Source organism: Nelusetta ayraudi, unplaced genomic scaffold (genome assembly GCF_046127955.1).
Source record: "Nelusetta ayraudi isolate G7.1 ecotype Tasmania unplaced genomic scaffold, CSIRO-AGI_Nayr_v1 ptg000016l, whole genome shotgun sequence".
Taxonomy (NCBI): domain Eukaryota; kingdom Metazoa; phylum Chordata; class Actinopteri; order Tetraodontiformes; family Monacanthidae; genus Nelusetta; species Nelusetta ayraudi.
The window spans coordinates 2,200,106-2,220,584 of record NW_027466066.1 but is presented as its reverse complement, the minus strand read 5'-3'; the positions used below and the strand labels follow the sequence as shown (position 1 = coordinate 2,220,584).

The 20,479-nt window shown below is 44.5% G+C and overlaps 3 protein-coding genes across 4 annotated transcripts; all 3 read right to left on the bottom strand.

Annotated features, from left to right (window-relative positions):
* Positions 1–1,617: 1,617 nt before the first annotated feature.
* Positions 1,618–9,957, bottom strand: znf598 (zinc finger protein 598). Of its 2 annotated transcripts, XM_076023820.1 has the most exons (13): positions 9,589–9,956; positions 8,596–8,708; positions 8,264–8,393; positions 7,661–7,872; positions 7,341–7,558; positions 7,046–7,118; positions 6,739–6,832; positions 6,579–6,678; positions 5,855–5,990; positions 4,855–5,759; positions 3,756–3,909; positions 3,518–3,665; positions 1,618–2,578 (listed from the first exon to the last, which is right to left on the bottom strand). In XM_076023820.1, exons 1-13 carry the CDS (start codon positions 9,760–9,762, stop codon positions 2,201–2,203), a joined length of 2,835 nt encoding a protein of 944 aa, XP_075879935.1. In that variant the 5' UTR covers positions 9,763–9,956; the 3' UTR covers positions 1,618–2,200. The 2 variants fall into 2 exon arrangements, with proteins under 2 accessions (XP_075879935.1, XP_075879933.1); XM_076023818.1 differs by having other exon boundaries at positions 6,579–6,832; positions 9,589–9,957.
* Positions 9,958–10,753: 796 nt separating this feature from the next.
* Positions 10,754–14,277, bottom strand: slc25a17 (solute carrier family 25 member 17). The gene is made up of 9 exons (XM_076023821.1): positions 14,052–14,277; positions 13,603–13,663; positions 13,443–13,509; positions 13,130–13,281; positions 12,923–13,039; positions 12,692–12,840; positions 11,578–11,673; positions 11,384–11,469; positions 10,754–11,098 (listed from the first exon to the last, which is right to left on the bottom strand). The coding sequence occupies exons 1-9, from the start codon at positions 14,106–14,108 to the stop codon at positions 10,945–10,947; spliced, it is 939 nt and encodes a 312-aa protein (XP_075879936.1). The 5' UTR covers positions 14,109–14,277; the 3' UTR covers positions 10,754–10,944.
* A 1,103-nt stretch (positions 14,278–15,380) lies between these two features.
* Positions 15,381–18,163, bottom strand: rpusd1 (RNA pseudouridine synthase domain containing 1). Its single transcript, XM_076023817.1, has 6 exons — positions 18,052–18,163; positions 17,287–17,507; positions 17,082–17,205; positions 16,584–16,686; positions 16,244–16,345; positions 15,381–16,063 (listed from the first exon to the last, which is right to left on the bottom strand). Exons 2-6 carry the CDS (start codon positions 17,472–17,474, stop codon positions 15,651–15,653), a joined length of 930 nt encoding a protein of 309 aa, XP_075879932.1. The 5' UTR covers positions 17,475–17,507; positions 18,052–18,163; the 3' UTR covers positions 15,381–15,650.
* Positions 18,164–20,479: the final 2,316 nt, after the last annotated feature.

Sequence of the window (20,479 nt, the reverse complement as noted above, 5' to 3'; positions counted from 1 at the left end):
CTTCTATGTTTTGTGCTCTGGCCCCTGTACACTGCCGTGGTATTGGTTGATTGTAAAACTCAGTATGTAATCATTGAAGTCAATGGAACTTGTGTGTGATGCTGTCTAGGGTCTGGTTTTTACTGCTGAGAATAATGTACAAAAATCTATATATATACAAATATATATGATAGTAATATCGATGATTATTTATGGATCAGAATGCGCGCTCTGATGAAAATATTTTTGTTTGACCACCCTTAAGGCGCCGTTTGCACCAAAATCAAAGTGACGTGCTCATGCTGTCGTTCCGTTAGGCTGATGATATTTAGTGTAGCAGGTGCCATCAGTTTTGTGGTTTCCAGTATAAAACATGCATGGATGTGACGCCATCAATCCCCATAATATTGATCATTTTAAAAAGAAAAAAATAAAGGACATAAACTGAACCCCATCGATCAAACATTGATTTTACCGTGTGCTGCCCTTCTATTATTTTTTGGTTTTTTTTTTCTTTCTGGGCTGTTTCTTCCTGTTCTGAAGGTGTTTGACCTCTAAAAAGCTGTAAAAAGCTGTGTACAGAGATGTGTGTCACTGTCTATTACCTGAATGTCTCTGGACTGCAGTCTGACCGTCACTCCTATAATAAAGAAAACATGTTTTGGACTGCCTGTTTCTGTCTCTGACTTCAATGTGTCAACATTTTTTTGGGGAAAAAAAAAATCCCTGACTAACGTTATATTGAAACAAAAAAAAAAATCTGTTGAGACCACACCCACCAGAAAGCTGTGTGAAGAATACAGAGTTTTGTTGAACTACAGCTCCCCCACACACACACACACACACACAAAAAAAAGCTACAGGCCTCTAACTTATTTCGTTTTTTTAAAAACTAATTTCAAGGTCCAATTAAATAGAGTTTTGGGTATGTGCCCTTGATGATGTCACAAACTGGGCACTGACATCTTGCTGGCTCCCATCACACATTTCATAGAAGGCTGTAAACAGAGGGCTAAATGTGGTGGCTCTAAAAAGATTTTTGAGGCCAAATCAAATGAATCAATCCGTAAGCTTTCACTTACAAAGAGCTAAGTGACAGTCCCAAGGCAATAAAAAGAAATGGAGAGATAGACATGGACATGAAGCTAAAGTGAAGCAGTCAGACAGAGTGACTGCTAATCAATTGCAAAAGTGCTGGATGAAAAGCTAAGTTAGTGAAGTTGATTAGTCACTAAACTTAACTGGACATCTTGGTTGCTGGTGGAGGCTGGGGTGGATCCCCGAGCAGAGACACGGGACCTTCTCCCTCTCCTGTGAGGAGACGGTGAGGACCACTGCACAGCACATCAGTAATAAAGGAACACAGTAGATCACCACGTTATAGATCTTAGAATGCGTCCTCTACAGGTTCTATCACTTTGCTTGGAGAAATAAAACAAACTGATTGTTTACTCCAATCCAACCGCCACCCTGCGTACTTCAAAAGTGGAGGTGGGAGGTGTAATCCTGAAGAAAGATAGAGTGGCCTAGAAACTTCCTCCGAACGTGAAAAAAAAAACTACAATCTATGTTGCCATAAAACTCGTAAGTTTCCTCATTTCACCCACCAGAGAGGGGGAAAAAAACACAAGGACGCTCTTTTATTGTCAACCGTCTTTAGTTTCACACCAATGTCACCAGTATCCAATCGACTCGCCACCCAATCAACCACACATGATGGTCAGTGAACATTCGAATAGAAAACTAAAACACTTTTGTTCGGGATTCCACACGCAGCTTCACTCACAGCCTCCTCCCAAAAACTCCTCCTCCAAGAGAAGCAGCGACTGAACTGACTGGACAGCTGGCACCTCAATAAATATCGCGCTTCAGAATGAAACTGAACGAACGGTTTCGTGTAATTTCTTATAACAAAGGCGGCCTGCTGAGGAACCGGAGCTTAAACCTCCTTTTGCGAAGGTTTAATAAAAAAAAAGAAAAAGAAAAAAAGAAAACGTAAATTCAAGCGAAAACCTCTCAGACAGGCTTCTTAAATTGATCAGCGCCGGCCGGAGCGAGTGTGGTTGAAATGGAGCAGTGGAACCAATCGCACCGAACCTTATTTAACGAGAAAAGCTGTTGCCGGACGTAACGTTTGAAACTCTTGCCAAGACGACGTTTTCAGGCGACGGGCGGCCGTTTTTCTTTCTTCTTCCTACGCGGAGCCGGAGGCGACCCGGGACTAGCTGATGATGCGGCTGATGGACTGCAGCGACGGGAACTCCTCGCTGTCTCTGATGTGCAGGGTCTTGTGGGTGATGAAGTCCTTGGGGGCCAGAACTTGCCTGCAGGTGGGGCACACCTGGCAGTCCAGCTCGGCCGCCGCCGAGGCCGCCGTGGGCGGCGCCTGCCAGGCGTTCTTCTTGTTGCGGTTTTTCTTTCCTCCTCCGCCGCCGCCCGCCTGCCTCTCCGTCGCCTTGCAGTCTCCGTGGGCCGTGAGCAGCTCCTGCTGCTTGGCTGTGTCGGGCAGCAGCACCAGCAGCTCGTTGAAGATGCGGTTGAAGTCGTCGCCGAGCAGCTCCTTGCAGCAGCGGTGGTAGTCGGAAGCCAATATCGCACCCTGGAGGCGCAGCGGGAGCAGAAAATATTGGCATTCCAAGGTGATAAAAGAAAAAAAAAGAAAGAAAGAAAAAGTCGCAATCGGGGCCGATCCGATCCAGGGAATCCATTCCACAGTTTGCAGTCGGCTAGCAGGCATTTGGCATTTTAGCATTACTGTGGCAAATTTCTCCTGGAGATCAATAAAGTATCCATCCATCTATTTATCCATCTTTCTATCTATCTATCTATCTATCTATCCACCTACTAGCCAACTTTCCATACGTGGAGATACTTTACCCTCGAAACGCCGCAGACCAAGTTTCGTTATCAAACATTTGAATTAGCGCCAAGTAAAAGAGCCCATGGACGCATTTAGCCGAGGGGGCAGAAGGCCGAAATGCCATAGAGAAACTTCGAGAAGTTTATCGCGACCTCACATGAAATCAACAGTGATAATGATGATAATATAAAAGCACACAGATATGTGAGAAGTACTGGCATCGGCACATATCCAAATTCCAGTATTGGGATTGGATCAGAAGTGAAAAAAAATGTGTATTGGTGCGTTGCTTGTTGTAATGTCATTAGAAATCTAGCAAAGTTTTTCGACACCAAAGAATTATTGACAAAATAATCTGATGACAATATTGTCACGATGTCGATGTCGACTGCTGGCTGAATGCAGTTCCGAATAAAATAAGAATACGGCGCTCTCAGGAGGAGGCAGTCGTCTTCTTTACGTGCACTAATATGCTCGCTGTCGCAGACCTTACATGCCTCAAGCTGCCCAAAGCAGAAAAGAAAGTTGAAACTGAAAATTGCAAGAAAGGGAAAAAGAAAACACAAACTGAAACGGAAAAACACATTTTCTAATTGATGAAATGATAGTAGAAATGTTTCTTCTTTCGGCGTTCCACCCACAACGTGCGATTCACGATGGACTCGGGGATCGTCGTACCTGTCTGAACTGCGCCGAGTAGTTCTTGAATTCGTTGAATTTCGACTCGTCGTTGTTGAGGTACTTCCTGATGGAGAGGATCAGCTGCAGGTTCCTCTGGTGGAAGTCATCCGGCACCAGGTAAACGCTGCCGGGCAACTTGGGCGGCCTGGGAGGTAATGAGGGAGGAAAGGGTGAATAAATAAAACCTGCGGAGAAGAGAGCTGAGGTGAGGTGAGAAGAGTAGAGGCTCGCTCACGGGTCGACTGCAGTGGGAGCAGGATCCACGACGTTGCTGTTGAGAGGAATTCTGGTGAAACCCGGCGGCGGTTTGGCCGCCGTGGTGCCGGGGCTGAGGCCGGGCGGGGGTGAGGGCAGAGCCGAGGCCTTGGTCGGGAAGGAGCTCTTGAAGCCTGACGGACAAACACGATGAAAACTCTTGAGGCAACTTCAGCTTCCGTCACTGCTCTTCTAACTTGCCGAACAGTAACACCAACAGCAATGATGAGTTCACGACCCCACAGAAACTTCAGCTCCTGGTCTGTCTCAACACTTGCTGCCTTGATCAACAATTTTCAATTTATTATCAATTTCAGTTTTTTTTTTTATTAATGACAATGCTATTATTTTCAACTCTTTCTAGTGAAGGTTGCAGCTAACTTTCAGATCTGCACATTTACATTAGGAATGCAAATTATCAATTCATTCCTTAATCGTTAGTTGATTGACCCCATCGGTCGATTAACGATTAATTGATCAGCCAACCCAAATTTCACAATGAAAAATGTGTAAAGAAGACATTATTTAACCCTTAAATAATGTTGAGGGTCCAATGTGACCCATTTTTACATTAGAGAACAGTAAAAACACCCTAAACATTTATCCTCTGACTTTAAGTTGACTTCTAATGGGTCACATTCCAACCTTTTTTTTTTTGTTCTAGGTATATTATGACTGTCTGCAGGTATCTACAGGTAAATTTCTCTTTCCTGCCACTACACTGTTACGATATTAACTACCTGTGTAAAAAAAATGTTCAATTAATTGCGACTAAGTTAATTTAATCGATTAAATTCTTAATTGACAATTAATCGATAATCGATTAATTTTTAATACTCCTAATTTACATGTTCTAAATTAGACTCATTCCAACCAATGACACTTCTACAAGGCAAATGAGTTTCACTAATAAAAGTAAAGATCGACCCCTACCACAAGTACCAGTCATCCAGGAAAAAACATTTTGTCTTTAATCAAGTTGGAGTCAATTCAAATGTGCAAGATGTGAATCAGTTCAAGCTTTCAGGCTGAAATTTAGAGGCAGCCAACACACTGATCTACATCACAATCGTCTCTACCTGGTGGTGGTTTCTTGGTCATGAGGGCGGGGAACTCCTCTTCCTCCTGCTCAGGCAGAGGAGGCTCTTTGTTCTGATGGGAAACGACAGCGTCTGCCTCCTTCTTATTGGCCGGGGGCTTCTCCGCGTGGCCGTTGACCAGTCCGCCCGGTGGGCCGGCGGGGGCGACTTTGTTCCAGCTTTTGTCCGGGACGTTCTCCTTCTGTACTGCCGTTTCCATCGAGGCGCTGCTGACGCCCTGCGCGGCGGCTAACGCCGCCGCCGAGGCGGCACTCTTCTCCGCGTTCTTCTGCTTCTTCCTCTTCCCGGGCTTCGGGGCAGGAGGTTCTGGGGCGGCGGTCTGAACAGGAGGGCTCGGAGTCGTGGCGGCGGTGGGGGGTTTGTTGCTGCTGCTGCTGCTGCTGCTTCCTTTGATGGTGAGCAGCGAGGAGATGTCAAGCATGGTGGGCACCGCGCGGAACTCCTGCTGCGTCAGCCCCCCGCCCTCGTCGTCGGAGAGGGGCGGAGATCGGGTGCACGCCGCCCTCCCGCCGTCGCCCACTTTCTTTTTCCTACGGGAGGAGGAGGAGGAAGAGGAAGAGGAGGAGGAGAGAGGCTGGGGGCCGGAGGGGGGCGCAGACGAGAGCTTGGGAGTAGGAGGGCCGGCAGCGGTGGCGGACTTGGCCGTGGGGGCGTGGCTGGACCAGGCCGAGTTGCTGCGGACCGCGGCTTTGAGAGGGCGGACCTTGGAGACGAGGGCGGGGAAGTCCTCCTCCTGGAAGGAGGACGTCTTGCGGGGCTGGGCCGAGTAGGCCGGGGTCATGGGGGAGCAGACGGCTCGGGACGTCAGGCTGGGGAAGTCGTCTTCCTTCAGGGCCGCGCTGACCGCCGCTGCCACCGCCACCGGCGCAGGAGCCGCTTTCACCCTGGCGGGTAGACAGAAAACGCAAGCGTATGAAGCAGCGGCACGGCAAGACTTGCTATTTTTTTTTAAACTTTGTCCAGCGGTGGTGCAACTTACATGGCGGCTGCTGCTGCTGCTGCAACTGCTGCTGCTGCTGCTGCTGCTGCTGCAGGTGCAGGTGCAGGTGCTGGTGCGGCAGCACCCAGAACTGGGAAGTCGTCCTCCTCTGGATCTTTGCTCTTCATTGTTCTGACTGTTGAAGTCAAAGGTGACCATTATAATAGCTGCGTTACCATTACCCCTAGAATTGCGCAAAACCTAAATGTCGCATGAAAAAACTGGTCATGGAAACACCTGAACTTCGAAAAACCTCTCAAATATGGCTAAAAGGTTTTGACGCTCTCATGAGGTGGTTTTTCAGACGTATCGATATGGAGGTGCATCGCAAAAGCGTCACAGAAACACTCTTATCGCATTTACACGTCACCGGACGGTTCACTTCAAGTGAAAATGGCGCGTTATGTTTGGAGGGAGAAGGAGACGGAATATTTTTGACAAGTAATCAAAGAGAAAAATACAACAACCATTCTTGACATCAAGCAAACGTACACAAACAAAAGCAAACATGATCTCGTCCTGTGAGATTTTACGAGAATTATGGCTTATGCGTTTCACATTATTCAATGGAAACAGCTGCAAATCACAATTGTACTTTGTCGAAATTTTAGAAACATAATTATTATTTTGCGAAAAACTGTCTTGGAAACACGGCTTCTGACATCAGGCTCTTTAACAAGAACCAGCCTTTCACTTGTTTTTTTTTTAAAAAACATTTTTTTACCAGGAGGTTTGATTGCTGGCTTGTTGTTCGCGGCGCGGTGCCGGGCGTCTTCGGCCTCTGCTCTCTCTGCGATCCTCTCCTCTCTGCTGTGCTTGGGAGCAATCCTCTCCTCTCTGCTGTGCTTGGGAGCAATCCTCTCCTCTCTGCTGTGCTTGGGAGCGCTCCTCTCCTGCACCACCGCCGCTCTCTCTTCCTGCCTGCGCGTCACCATGGAGGCTCTCATTGCGGCTGCCACGGCCCTGTCCTCCTCCTCCCTGCGACAACAATGTTTTTAAATTAGAAATAAACAGGCAGAGGGGGAGAAATGAGGAGAAGAAATACTTTAAATAGAAATGGTGGGGCAGCAAATATGTCATGGGGGACTTTGAGAACTGTTTGTAATGTTTTTCAAAGTTAATGTTTAAATCAGGGAGAACAATTAGAAAACAATTCCTCCAGTGAAGACAGTGCAGCTAATTCCGACTCACCGACTGTACCTCCAGCTTTTCTGACCTCCCCGTCGGTGTCGCAGCTCCTCATAATCGTCACTCGACACCAGACCTGAAGTCAGAGAGCACAGAGCATCTTTATTACACCCGAGTTCACCAGCAATCACTATTTTAAAAGATGAAAGATGGCCCAGCTTGTCTCTTAGACTTAGCTGCGTGCAAAATATTTACATTTGCAGGAAATTTCCAAACAGTCTAAAGCCAAAGCTAACACAACTTTCCTAATCAGGTTTTTAATCAACGCCTCCAATACTGAACAGCTGCGTGTGACAACCTTCGTTCCTCCTCGGCTGCCTTGGTGCGTAGTTGAACTGGAGGTCGATCTGGCGGTTCTGTCGAGCCTCGGCCCGGTTCTTGCTGTGCTCCGCAGCCTTGTGGGCCTTGTAGTCGATCTCGGTGCGGAATGCGTGGGTGAACTGTTCTGTGGCGCAGCGGCCTTCCTCACACAGGTAGTGACTCTGCCGGAAGTGCTCGCTCAGGTACTGATAGTCGCTGTTGGCCGGCAGAAGTCAGAGCACAAAAGGTCAGCGTCTGTCTGCATGACCGTTTACAAAAAAAATTAAAAAAAAAAAAAAAAAGCAACTTTTTAAGCACCTGTAGTATTCCTGCGATCCATCAGCATCACAGAAGTGGCAGAAGTAGTGGTCCCTGCGCAGGTGTTTGAGCAGCTCGTCGTTGTCAAGGTAACGGTCGTCGCAGAACTTGCAGAGCGGGTGACCCCTGTGGCTGGTGTCGTCCGGGTCTCCGTGGGCCCGATGCCGAGCCAGTTCCTTGCGGTTGTACCACTTGCGCTCATGGGAGAAGATCTGATGGGGTGCAGAAGTCAAGTTTCAGGGAGAAGCTCCAAACAGAAGGCAACTGATCGCGCTGATGGGACGAGCAATATTCACTGCTGCTGAAGTTAAATAAACAATTTATACTTCAGAGGAAGAAGAGACTCTTGTTAGCAAAATAAAAATACATGGAAGATAAAAGTAGTTGCAGGAAGTTGCCTATTTTGGGGAAGTGCCTCCAACCAGAATTTAGGGAACACTAGTGAGCACATCATTCAATTACCATTATCTTCTACTGTAAATACAACAAAGAACAGGATTTGTTCAATCAGCTAATTATCTGTTTGTTTAGTGCGCAGTATCCCTCTCTAAACAACCCCTGGCGCTCCTCTTGGACAGGTCACCAAGGGAGGAGGGAGTGTACCTTGAGATGCTTTGAGCAGAGTTTGCAACAGAAGAGCTCGTGCTGCTTCCTCATGTGCTGCTCCAGCTCCTCAAACCTGGAGAAGACTTTTGGCTCTGGACAGCGAGGGCACTCTGGCGACAGCAGATGTCTGATCCCAAAACAGAAAAAAAAAACATTTATCTTTGATTTTGGTTTCGGACAAAGGTGCATTTATTTCAAGTACATGTGTTTCTTACTCAGGCAACTGGGTCAGCAGGCAAGTCTGCTGACTCAGTTCAAGTTTTACAAAAGTGAAGAGCACGGGACACTCAGAAAGAGAGTAGCTGGAAGTGGAGTAGTTAGTACAGTACCTGTACTGGGCGTAAATCCTCTCATCGCTGAAATAGATGTCATGCTTCTTCTCACAGTGGAATCGCCGATAGGGCAGACCAGCGAATGCCTCGATTTTTTTCACAAACACCACCTGAAGAGGACATCGCCAGAATTTTACACATCCAGGTCATGTCACAGCACAAACAGTTTGAGGAAAGCAATAACATGCAGCAGAAATTTTTTTTTAACAGCTACTAGGTAATATTTGCAGGGTATCACTGATTTGCAGCAATGTAAACTGGACACCGCACTACCTCCACAACTACGTCCGCAACGGTGGTTGCCAAGGAATTAAATTTACAACACTTGATAACCGACAGCCAACTTCGATTAGGCTTTTTAAATGACAGCAATTGAATCATACGTCACGTCTGTCCGACAGCAGGCTGGTTTTTCTCTTTATCTTTATGTGGCTATTTGAAAATTGGAAAAGAGTAGGAAGAAAATGATAAACAGTTGACAATATCATTTTTAATATATATTCTGACAATGTTAACTTTCAAGGTTTTTTTTATGAGAAGAACAGCAAGGGGGCAATAAAAAATAAAATAAAAAAAACTGTTGAATTAAAACGTGCTGGTTTAAGACTTGACAGCCGACCATTTCGATCGACATTAACGTCAGTGGGTTGAAAGAGAGGTGAGCCACAGATTCACACGTACACTGACGGCGACACGGCCTCAGAAAAGATAACCCGTTGGTCGACTGTGCTTGATAAAGGAGCCAAACTGACACTCCACACACGGGGCTGAGCTAACACCGCTAGGCTAACGACAGCTAGCTAGCAGTAGCGGCAACCGGTGCGTTTATAATAACTACCAGCGTCTAAGTACGTTCACTTTTAAAGTCTCTGCGGAGCACGTAGTTTCGTTGATGTTTCATTTTCACAGTGAAACCACCAGGCTGGCGCGGCCTAGCTGAACAACCACTCGGGGCGCCTCCCCGACCCACAGTGACGGAGACATCCGCACCTTGTCAAGCTCCTCCCGGCAGACGGCGCAGTACTTCTGGTCGCAGAGAACCCTCATTTTGGTGGAGCACCGGTAACACACCGGGTGGTCGCATTTCCCCAAGGCGAAGATGTCGACCTCCTGGCAGCAAAGGACGCAGTGTTTCTCTGACTCTTTTGTCGGGGTGGAAGCCATGGCGGCGAAAAAAGAGACAGCTCAACTTGGGCTGTTTGTTATTAGGAAGAGCCCGAGCCGACGACGGGGCTTACGTAATGACAGTCCGGGGCTACAGCTACAGCCGCGTCACGTAACTGTCGGCGTATAGCTGTTCATAACTTCCTGCCCGTCGTACACGTGCGCCCGTGTGTATGCGCAGTCGGTCGTGTCTGTCCCACGTGTCCGCAGGCCGTCAGTTTTGAACTCCGGCCCCAAAAAGAGAATTAAGTACTAAGGCACAGGAGGAAACTGGTGCGTTGGATTCGTCTACCTTGGTTGCGAAATTGTATTTTTATTTTCTTGCACCATCACTTTGATCTCCTGTTTGCCAATACATTATTGTCTTAATTATTATTATTATTATCATTATTATTATTATTATTATTATTATTATTAGTGGTAGTATTAGTAGTAGTAGCTGTCGACGTCGTACTCTTCCATTGGACTTCTAGACAACTGAATGTTTAGCCCTCTGTTTGCAGCCTCCTCCATAAACCTGTGGTTCGAACATCCTCAAACACCATATGTACCGCCAAATTTGATATTCTTAAAGGTAATGCAAGTGTGACAGTGGCGGTCCCTCACTATGCCTCCCTCTGCGCCTTGCCACACAAGGAAAAGAGGTCCTGCTGGCAAGAGGCTACGATTTGTTCTGTGCCTTGTCTGCATTTACTTTACAACCTTTAGTCTCGTGAGAGTGGAACGTGATTAAGTCACGAAAAGGAGTTTGACCTTTCAATGAAGATAACCAGCAGAGTGCAAATGTGGATTCTGCGCTGGTTTTAGATTTTTTTTTTTTTTATTATCTCCACAAGGGGGCAACATGTGTGGCAACGGCACCACATCTTGAAAAAAAAAATGCACTAGTGTTGCACTTGAACGTGACAATTAAAATTTGCAAGGGAGACTTCATGATGGATCCACACCTAATAAATGATGCTTGAAAAATGTACAACGAGTGACATTGTAAGAATTTTCAACGTTTTTTAAAATGATAAACATGACACACAGAAAAACAAAGTTTTTTTTTTTTTTTTTTTTTTTAAATCATCGCATTAGTAGGAAGGAACTTCGAGGAAGTTCAGACTCCACCATTGGGGCTGCAATCAGTCAGTGGCTGTGATGTGGTCCAGCATCCATCCAACCGCGACATAATGCTGACTAGTGTTTCTTTTGAAGGTTGTTCCCCAATCCCATGACCTGAAAGGTGCAGCTGGCGATCTTCTCATAGAGAAGGAACATGAGGGCAGCGGTCAACACCGTCTGCAGCAGCTTGGCCTCCAGGCCTTTGAACAGACCCAGAATGCCATACTTCCTACAAAGAAAGTGATTTAAAAAAAAAAAAAAAAGAAAGTTTTAAATTGGAATGTGAAAGTTGGATAGCATCAAACAAATGGTGTATTTTCGGAAAAAATATTGCCTCTATATAGAGGCTAAGGAGTAGGCCACCAGCTGATGGAACATTTTTTCATGGGAAATTGGAAAATATAAGATGACATGACACGATATAACACAATTCTTAAGCTTATTCTTTACAACTCCACAAGTATAATAAAGTAAAGATGTTTCTTCGTGTCATCGTGTGACTGTGTTCATTCACCTCACTCTGTTGACCAGCAGACACTTAAGTGTCCTCAGACTGGACAGCAGTTTTGACTTGTCCTTTGACTCACTGAACTGACCAAACTGAGGGTGAAAAATTAAAGAAAGGCAAAATAAAAACATTATTTCAAAATGGTAAAAATTACCGGATCACATTTGTCTCATTGCGGACAAGTAAAGACAAGAACCCACCCTAAGAATGGACTGCGTGGTCTGCAGGGGGTAAGTGACAGTGGTGGCAACAGCCTTGGCGACCGCACCGATGAGGAACACTTCAACAGAAGACAGCTTGAAGGGTCGGGAAAGAAATAATTTAAATATATATATATTTTCCAGTAGTAGTAGAACAGTTTTAGTGTGTCTTTTGCAGCTAAGAACTAAATGTTACACTAATATTTAGAGAATTAATGCTCTCCACTTTGCCGTCAGTCGAATTCTTCAAAATGCCGTTTTTATGAAACTCCTTGCACGTGTTCAGCAGTCTGAGAGGCAGACTCTTGAATCTGAGCTCACAACCCACAGAGATCATGTGAGCAGAATTACAAAGAGTCTGCATGTGAACTGTCTACTCATCCAGAAAATAGAGAAACCCCAGAAGAACTTTCCTTCTGATGCTTGCTGGTGCATGTCTGTGCCTGCATGTTTGTGGTTGTTCCATAGTGATGCAACCACATCACAAACATCACTTGTTTCGTGTTGCCTCAATACCGATTGCACAGTCCAATTCAAGTCGTTGCAGTTAAACCATATTGTTTTTGAGAAGAATGATAATGTTTCATAATTTTTTACTTCCTCAATTTTCATTTCTTTCAATTTCATTCAGTAGCAATTGGGAAGTTGCAAATTCAGAATAAACACACCAAACAAAAAACAAACATGACAATCACAAAAGTTATTTTCTTTAGCGTTAATACCATCAAGGTTAATGGCCATCACAGTCACTTTAGCATCCCTATTCAGGTCATTTGGTTGCCATTTTGCCACACCAAACATGCATTGACAGAGTTGCTTGCTGGCAACTTCCAAACTGTTGTGTAGAAATATAAATGCAAATATATTTCTTTTCAAAAAAATCCATATTTTCCTACATCTTATTGAAGTTGTTGAATCAAGAGTGTACCTGCCTTAAGAAAAAAAAACAAAAAACATGAGACATCATACTAGTTGAAGTTTTCACTAAAACAATTATCATCTTCACTGTGGATCCCTTCCGGTGACACACTGAACTGAGTTGTAGTTCTGATCTGTCCTGGTCTTAACATACCTGAGGATACCTAATCCTCACTTAATCTCTCCTCTCACTCACCTCCCTGGGAATGCCTCTCCTCAGCTGCCTCTTCAGTCCCTCATAAATCATGAACTGGATGGCAGGGTTTAGCACCAGCAGCAGGGATGGGAAGGTGCCGTTCCACAGCGCGCCCACACCCTCATCGCGAACGATCTGGAAAAATGCATCTGCAAAAAAAAAAAAAAAAAAAAAAATTGAGGCAAATAAAATAAAATTATACTGGTTACAAGAGTATGAAAGAAGGATTACCAAAGATGCCAGCGTAGTTGGTTGGGTGAATGCCTGCACTGCGAAACTTGGAACCCTGGAGCTTCAGCCTGGTGTTGACGACCCACAGAGGGGTGGTCACCAGCACATTCACAATACCTAGACAAGCAGACAGAGAAAAGGCAAGGCGGCAAAATTCAGCTCTGACTTTCCTGTCTCGAGTTTGTGACCCTTTGTCACCAGGTTTACCTGCGGCGATGCCGAGCCTTAGGTCGACGCTGGACGACGACTGCTTCCCCCTCAGCCAATTGGCCTTGAGGCTGTGAAAGCAGTAGAAGTAAACAAAGTTGGAGCAGCACAAGCTGCAGATGACTGGGAACCAACCCCGGTACGGAGCAAGTCTGCGGAGCAAGGAGGAGAGCAAACCCAGGCATGGTTTATTTCAGCTGAGACGGATTCTGAGTTTGAAGAGTTTTGTATTTTCCAAGATCCAAGAGCTGTGCATCCCAAACCCAACAATAATCCCAAAGAACTGACGGACAAACATTTGCTTTTTACTTACAGTCCCTCCTCTTTTACAATTTCTGCCAGAATGGAAGGTGTGGATTGTGCCTTCCTGTTTTCATCCACTGCAAACACAGTTAGAAGGCAGTTTTAGTTGCAGGCACTTTTTTTTGTGTACGACTGATGTAAACAGGTTTGTTGAAACCACAGCGTCTTGCCTTGAAGCCTCAGTCTGGCAGTGTCCAGAGGGAAGAACACGGTCATGGCAGTCACACTTCCCTAAAAAAATAAACACAGACAAAGGCTTGAAATGAAACTGATTACAAATAACTGGACTGATTGTAAGTGCCACTGTGAGTACCACACACACACACACACACACACACACACACACACACACACACACACACACACACACACACACACACACACACACACACACACACACACACACACTATCAAATCCAGTAGGTTTGACAACCAAAACAACTACCCAAACATTAAGCCCTAATTCAAAACACCGTGTTTGCTCGTCGCATTGTCAAAACATCACTCCTGATGAATCAGGACGTGTTAAACCGTGTCATAGTTTTGTAAAAGTACTCGAGGTTCCTGCAGCTGATATCATTTATGACAGAATATTATGGCAAAACAGAGGCTAACTTACCACTGCTCCTGAAACAGCATGCACCAAACTCTCATACGAGAAAACCGTGGAGCTCATTTTGGCTGTCAGTCCCGCCTTCTGTTTAATGCACTAAAACGATTTAAGCCGCAAGGAATTCAATATTTAAAGAAACAAAGTTGGTAATTGTACTCCTACGCTGCCTCTATCCACACTCGAACGCTTCTGCGCCAGCTTCCTTTTCGGCTGCTTGTAGACGTCGGGCTCCGCGACAACAATGAATTGTGGGTATTGTAGTTCTGCTCGAGAGCGCTGGACCGCTTGAACGCTGGACTGGCAAATATTGAGAATATTCAAAAGTCGATACTCAAACACAGTGGGACTCAGTTCATGACGAAAAGGGTCTTTAGTTTTGATCTCAAATGTCTAAATATGCAATTTGTTCTACCCTTTGCAAGTATCGTCGGTAGCACATTGTCCCAGGAGAGGTTTTATAATGTTATCTTATATGATAATGTTTGGATCATTAATTTCTATTTTTCGCTGGCCAAATTGACAATTTTAATTAATAATATGTCCATGTGTCCATGTGGGAGGGGGGCGTGATCGCCGATCATCTCCACGGGCAGGCGGGCAGCCTGACACCTAATGCGTGGCGCACAAAGACAAAAAATATATATATGCATCTTCCCTTTACCCGTGCGGCCGGGTCTTTTTCCCCAGAATTGTTCTCTTTTTTTCACCACCTGTCCCAGAAAAAATAAAATCTCTCCCGGGACACAATTTGTCCCGTTTTTTTAGGGAAAATTACAAAACCTCATTTGATTTCCGGTCTGTGGTCTAGGCTGCTTTCCTGCGCATGCTGCCTGCCACTCTGGTGAATTCCAGTACTGCACATTATACTCAGACCAGTTCAGAAGCAAGATCCGGGGCTCTTGAGAAAACATCCGCGGCTTGAGCCCAAGTAGCCACCCCCTAGATCCGCCACTGATGAAAACACAGGAGCCAAAACTGTACCGAAGGTCAATAATATCTCTAGTTTGTCTTTATAACAGCCAGAAGCAGCTGTCTTGGCGCCAGCTGTTATCAACTTAACGAAAGCACAATCGCACTAAAGATTGTTTAAACATCACTTGGCCAATGTCGACTGGATGAAGAATTTGATGTCTTGGTGTTTTTATAGTGAACTTGAGAATAAACACAAGCACGACTTAACTTGAAGTATTGTTGAAGACAGTTTCCTGATCAGACCATGTTACGCCACTGTTGACTTTTTCCTTAAGCTAGTTAGACATTGTTCATTTCACATCAGGTGTTTTTTTTCTTTCTTTTAGTTGTTGTCCTTTCGGCTCTTCTGCTTCAGTTATGCCTCAACTTTTATTTTGCTTACCTGATTTCTAATGAATAAATAACATTCATTTCACCTTTTCCTTTCAGGGCCTTTCAGATAACTTTACTGCACATTTCTCCCTTCGGACTCAGAACAGACAAGCAAATACTAGTTTGCCCAGCATCAAAACCCTCAGAGAAATCTTTATTCTTTAACACAAACACGATTTGGCAAAGAAAAAAAATTCTGATTCGCCTGGTGCATTAAAATCTTGAAGAACGCATTTCGTGTCCCAGTCTCACATTATCTATTCAGTCTGCTGCCCATTCGCTCAGCCACTCCTGACACTGTCTCCTTTGCTCCTCCGTCTCCTTCTCCGTCCTCCCTTCTTTCCTCCTTCTCTTCTTCTCTTCCTTCTGTCTCGCTCTCTCCACCTCCTCCTCCTTGGCCCTCCTCTGCTCCTCGGCCCTCTGCTCCAGCAGGGCGTCCACGGTGGCCGACAGCGTCCGTGCGGAGCGCTCAGGGGTCCACTTGGGGTCGGCTGAAGGGAGGAAGGGGTCTCTGGCGCAGGTGAGGAGGGGCTTGGGGTCCAGGGGAAGGTGAAGGAGGTGGGCGTGCAACATCATGCGATAGGGGGCGTCATCCGCTCCGGAGCTGTATGTGAAGTCCCCGACGATTGGGTGGCCTATTGCGCAGCAGTGGACCCTCAACTGATGGGTTCGCCCTTCGCCAGAAACAAACAGATGATAATTAATTAAAACAAACAATCATTAAGCTAATAATTAAGTTGATTGCTGCTCTATAAGCTTAATCTTTCTTTCTGTCCAGTATTTGTTGTTGAGGCAAAGCGAGAAAGAGAAATGACAAACTTACTTCATAGAGAAGCAAATGATTGAGTTCTTACCTGTGAGAGGTTGCAGCAAGACTTTGGTGACTGGTTCTCCGTCGTACAAGCCATACTCCAAGACTGCAAGCTCGGTCCGGCAAGGTTTTGGGTTCTCACAACCTGGGAATCGAAGAATGCAGAATAAAGATGAATCGTCAATTTTTTGGATCAAACTTTCATCAATATTGGAAATGACCATCTCATCAATTTGGACACACCAATTAATCGCTGATTCATTCTGGCCTCTGTGACCACCTGGTGGCCACTTAGTTTTAGAATCTTAACAAGTATGAGGAAGGTCCAAAATAAAAATAATAAAAATAAAAATAAAAAGGAAAAGCAAGCATTATGTACAAACCTTCAGTTCCTTCAATACACATCATGTGTGTTTTTCCCTCTGTAGTGTTCTTGCCTATTGAGAAGTCCAAAGTACGCGTCTCTTCCTCCACCCAACCACGCACCTGGTAGAATATTAATGGTGGTGATTTAAAATCTCTCTTTGAAAATCAGACCATAGACAGGAATAAAAGGTGTTAATTTTGTTGTTGGCAATTTAAGGCCTTGTATGCTGAAGTGTATCAACAAAAAGCAAAGCAATTTTTTTTTTGTTTGCCATCGGGTGGCAGCTTGTCATAATATTTTGGTCGTCGAGTGTACTTCAAAATTAAATTAAAAGTTGTGAATTAAATTTGTTCTCAAAGAAAACTAGAATTTCCGAAGGCCACCTGTGCGCAGCCTGGGAGTCAGTTTCGCTGTGTTGATACTCGCAATTAGTGATGACAGCGTAACAAACAAAAACATGTTGTCCTTCTTGAGTTGTGCGTACGTGTCTCCATTACTGTGATTATATACACACAAGAGCGAGGTAGGCTTTGGTGACGGTGCGGTCCTTAAAGCAGCGGTAGGCCCGACCAGCTGCTGCCTTGTTGAGGGCGATACAAAGAGCCCCGCTGGTGGAGAAGTCCAACTGATGACAAAACCTGAAGACGACAGGGACAATGAGACTATGACTCAAGATCATTTTTGAGGCATATTCCGTTCATCTTTGGTGCGACCCTGACCTGAACCCGTAGTAGGTGCTGGGGTCGGCCAGCTGGGGGAAGCGATGCTTGAGCTGCGCCTGCACTGTCAGCTTCTCGTACCACATCTTGCTGTCAATGCGGATGTCCCAGTGCTTGTTCACGACGATGAAGTCATCGCTCTGGTGCAGCACACTCAGGTTCTCCAGGGTGGCCGGCTCTGTGGCCATCGTGTACGCCGTTGTTCACCAACACATATACGCCTAATAAGACAACACACTTGTTTGTATTTGTATTAAGACTCAAACAAGCAAGCTGCTACTATTATTGCTACAGAAAAAAAAAACACTACTACAAATTTCCTGTTAAACTGAGCAATTAGCTGCACGATCCAATTATTTTGCACGTACTTTATTGGCTGACAATGCATCTGATTATTTTCATAATATTTTTATTTTATGTTAGAAGGACAACAATTTTTGCATTAAAAGCCTTCTGATTTTGCCTGTGATCATACTATTCGTATTAACTTTCAGGTGAAATTGTAATAGCGTGTAATATCACATGCAGAAAATGCAAATCCTGTCGATTCTTTAAAATTTCATATGCTTCTTTCTTTCAGATTATTTCACTGCATCTTCTTTAACTCTATTTTTTTCTTCCATATTTGATTTCGTGAAGCTGCAACGAACCCTAGCATTGACTAGCATGTTGCTAAATTGATGCCACTTTTAGTGATTCGATAACTCACTAAGACTTATGAACACAAATTGTCGTAAAGAGGAACATTTAATGTTAGAGACGTACCAGGAATACGCAGTGTTTAAGAGAAGAAACCAATCCTGAACAGCATATTTCAGCCATCAGCACACTGCTGATTGGGAGCGGAAGACTTCCTGTGTTGATGTCACGTGGTTTAAAACTGGGCTCGGCCCATTAAAGAGATACGCCACAATGTATTGGCTAAGTGTGGTTGCAAGGCAATATAAAACTATGTTGTTGTTGTTGTTGTTGTTGTTTTGTTTTGTTTTAAATCAAGTACCGTGTCCTCTGATTTATTGTTGTTTTTTTTTAGTCATTTGATCATCTTTTATTAGTTTAGCAATATTTAACATCTCTCCTAGCAACAGTCCAGGACTGACTGTACATGTGTTGGATACAATTAAAACTTTTTTATTGTAAAAACTCAAATATAAATCAACTATACATTTGGTAAATAATCAAACCTGAAATATAAATAATTTCTCCACATACCATGACGTGAAAACTTTCATAACAAGCAATATGAAACACATTGTGCAGAGACACCCTGTTTCAATGAAGGTCAGTTTCTCACCTGATAATCCCTGAACACCAGCAGGTATGATGTATTTTCAGCAAAGGAGATCAGGGAAGATTATATAAACTCCACCTCATGACCCAATCGGGTTGATGTTTTGTGTTGGTGCATGTGCGTGTGTGCGTGCGCGCGAGTGCGCTGATGTCGAGACCGATTCAAATGTTTCTTGTTTCTTGTTGGATTTCACCGTTGTTACATAATATTTCTGAGTAGCGAGAACTGGGAGGCAAATTGGCATGTTCACCTGTGAATACAGTCATGCCCACACTCACTGGAGGGGGGATGTTGCACAAACGCCCCAGTCAGATAACAGAGTGGATGAACTGAGAGGACACAGCCAACATCCCAGATCTCTTTTGATAACAAGGATCTTCATCAAATTCCCTCATTCCAAAGTAATTATAATTTTCTTCTTCTTTACTTAAACTGCTTCATGACTGAATCCCAACCACTTTTTTGATTACAAGAAAAGTTGATGGTTTTCTTTGCAACACACCTGGATGTCCATGTCTGTCTGTGGAATTAAACGACTCCAAGTGGGTCAAGATTGCTTTCTCTGTCTTGGATATTATTCTTCCAGGTTTTGTTTTTTTTTAGCGTTTGGATGTTTTTTTTAAAGACTGAATCAAGTTGCAGGAATCTTTTTCCCCAAAACTTAAACTCTCCCTTTCGGATTTTTACCAATGTGGCGACACATCTGATGTGTTTCTCTGCCATTTAGGGGACAAACGTATCCGAGTCCTTTGGCCCCCATCATGCCAAAGTCCTTTCTGCAGGCTCGCTGTGAGGAGCCTATAATGACATCGGACTGGGGCATCCCTTTGTTACTGGCTCTGCTGCTGCTGGCGCTGCTCTACGCCTTCCTGTACATGCCGGCAGCAGCCCAGCGAGCCCTGCTGGAGCAGGCGCTCGGCAGTAACAACACCACCGCGGCGGAGGTCACATCCGGCCTGGGCGAGTGGTCCACCGACGAGGAGTAGGACGGATGAAGAACAAGGACAGGCGGACAGAAAGAGACGTGCGAGAGGATGTGAAAGAGGATGCTTGGATGACCTCGCCTCTGTGTAATAACTTATCTGAAGACATGAAGATGAATGATTAAGAGACTAAATGATTTATGGTAATGAATCTTGTTACAAACATGTTGTTCACTTTCCCCATGTCACATTCTCATATTTTTTTTTGTGAGCTTAAATCAGGGGTGGGTAAACTTTTTGACTGTTGGGGCCACAACGGGTTTTGGTGACCCACCTCATAGGAGAAAAAATATATCATGGGTTATGTCGAAAATCTTTTTAATGTCAATTGAAAATGAACAAAACATGTCTTTGCAGCCCCATGGTGTTGAGCTTTTTATTGTAATGACTCCTAAAACACAGTAAAAATGGATGAAATACAGATATTTTATCATTTTTACTTTCTATCAATATAATTTCTTCAAGTTAGGCCGGATTAAAAAACGTAACGGGCCGCATATGGCCCCCAGGCCGTAGTTTTCCCATGCCTGGCTTAAAGTCAATAAATTAAAGGAAATAATGTAAATAATTGATGTAAAAATAACGAAAAAATTCCTTCTTTTATGCTACGATTCATGTTGACAAATAAATTGAAAAAGAAATGACTAGACTCCAACAAACGCTCTGGTTCTCTGGATTTTGATGCACCTCATGGAAAGAGACAACATATTTTACTTGTGGATAAAGTACAAGAAAAAAAAAAACATGATTTAATGTTGAGATGACAGAGGTGGCCGTTTCTAAATCTTTGGTCAGCATAAAAGAAAGCAGTTCTGCTGCTTTTGACAAGGTGTCTTTTGTTGCTTCTTTCTTCCTTCTAATGAAAAGAGTTCTCAGCGGAGGACAAAAGAGTGAACCGAGGTTCATCGTGGTTTCAATT

Bases quoted from the DNA above. Each gene is read 5' to 3' on its own strand.
- znf598 (XM_076023818.1), bottom strand. From the start codon at position 9,762: ATGGCTTCCACCCCGACAAAAGAGTCAGAGAAACACTGCGTCCTTTGC. The intron at 3,910-4,854 runs GTAGAGACGATT...TTTGTCCGTCAG, and splicing joins GACCAAGAAACCACCACCAG to GCTTCAAGAGCTCCTTCCCG. The intron at 2,579-3,517 runs GTACGACGATCC...CTGCGCCTCCAG, and splicing joins ACTCGGCGCAGTTCAGACAG to GGTGCGATATTGGCTTCCGA.
- slc25a17 (XM_076023821.1), bottom strand. From the start codon at position 14,108: ATGAGCTCCACGGTTTTCTCGTATGAGAGTTTGGTGCATGCTGTTTCA. The intron at 11,674-12,691 runs GTGAGTGAGAGG...CGACCCTTCAAG, and splicing joins GGAGAGGCATTCCCAGGGAG to CTGTCTTCTGTTGAAGTGTT. The intron at 11,099-11,383 runs GTGAATGAACAC...CTTTCTTTGTAG, and splicing joins CTGCTGGTCAACAGAGTGAG to GAAGTATGGCATTCTGGGTC.
- rpusd1 (XM_076023817.1), bottom strand. From the start codon at position 17,474: ATGGCCACAGAGCCGGCCACCCTGGAGAACCTGAGTGTGCTGCACCAG. The intron at 16,346-16,583 runs GTTTGTACATAA...TTCGATTCCCAG, and splicing joins GTGTATTGAAGGAACTGAAG to GTTGTGAGAACCCAAAACCT. The intron at 16,064-16,243 runs GTAAGAACTCAA...TTTCTGGCGAAG, and splicing joins CTTGCTGCAACCTCTCACAG to GGCGAACCCATCAGTTGAGG.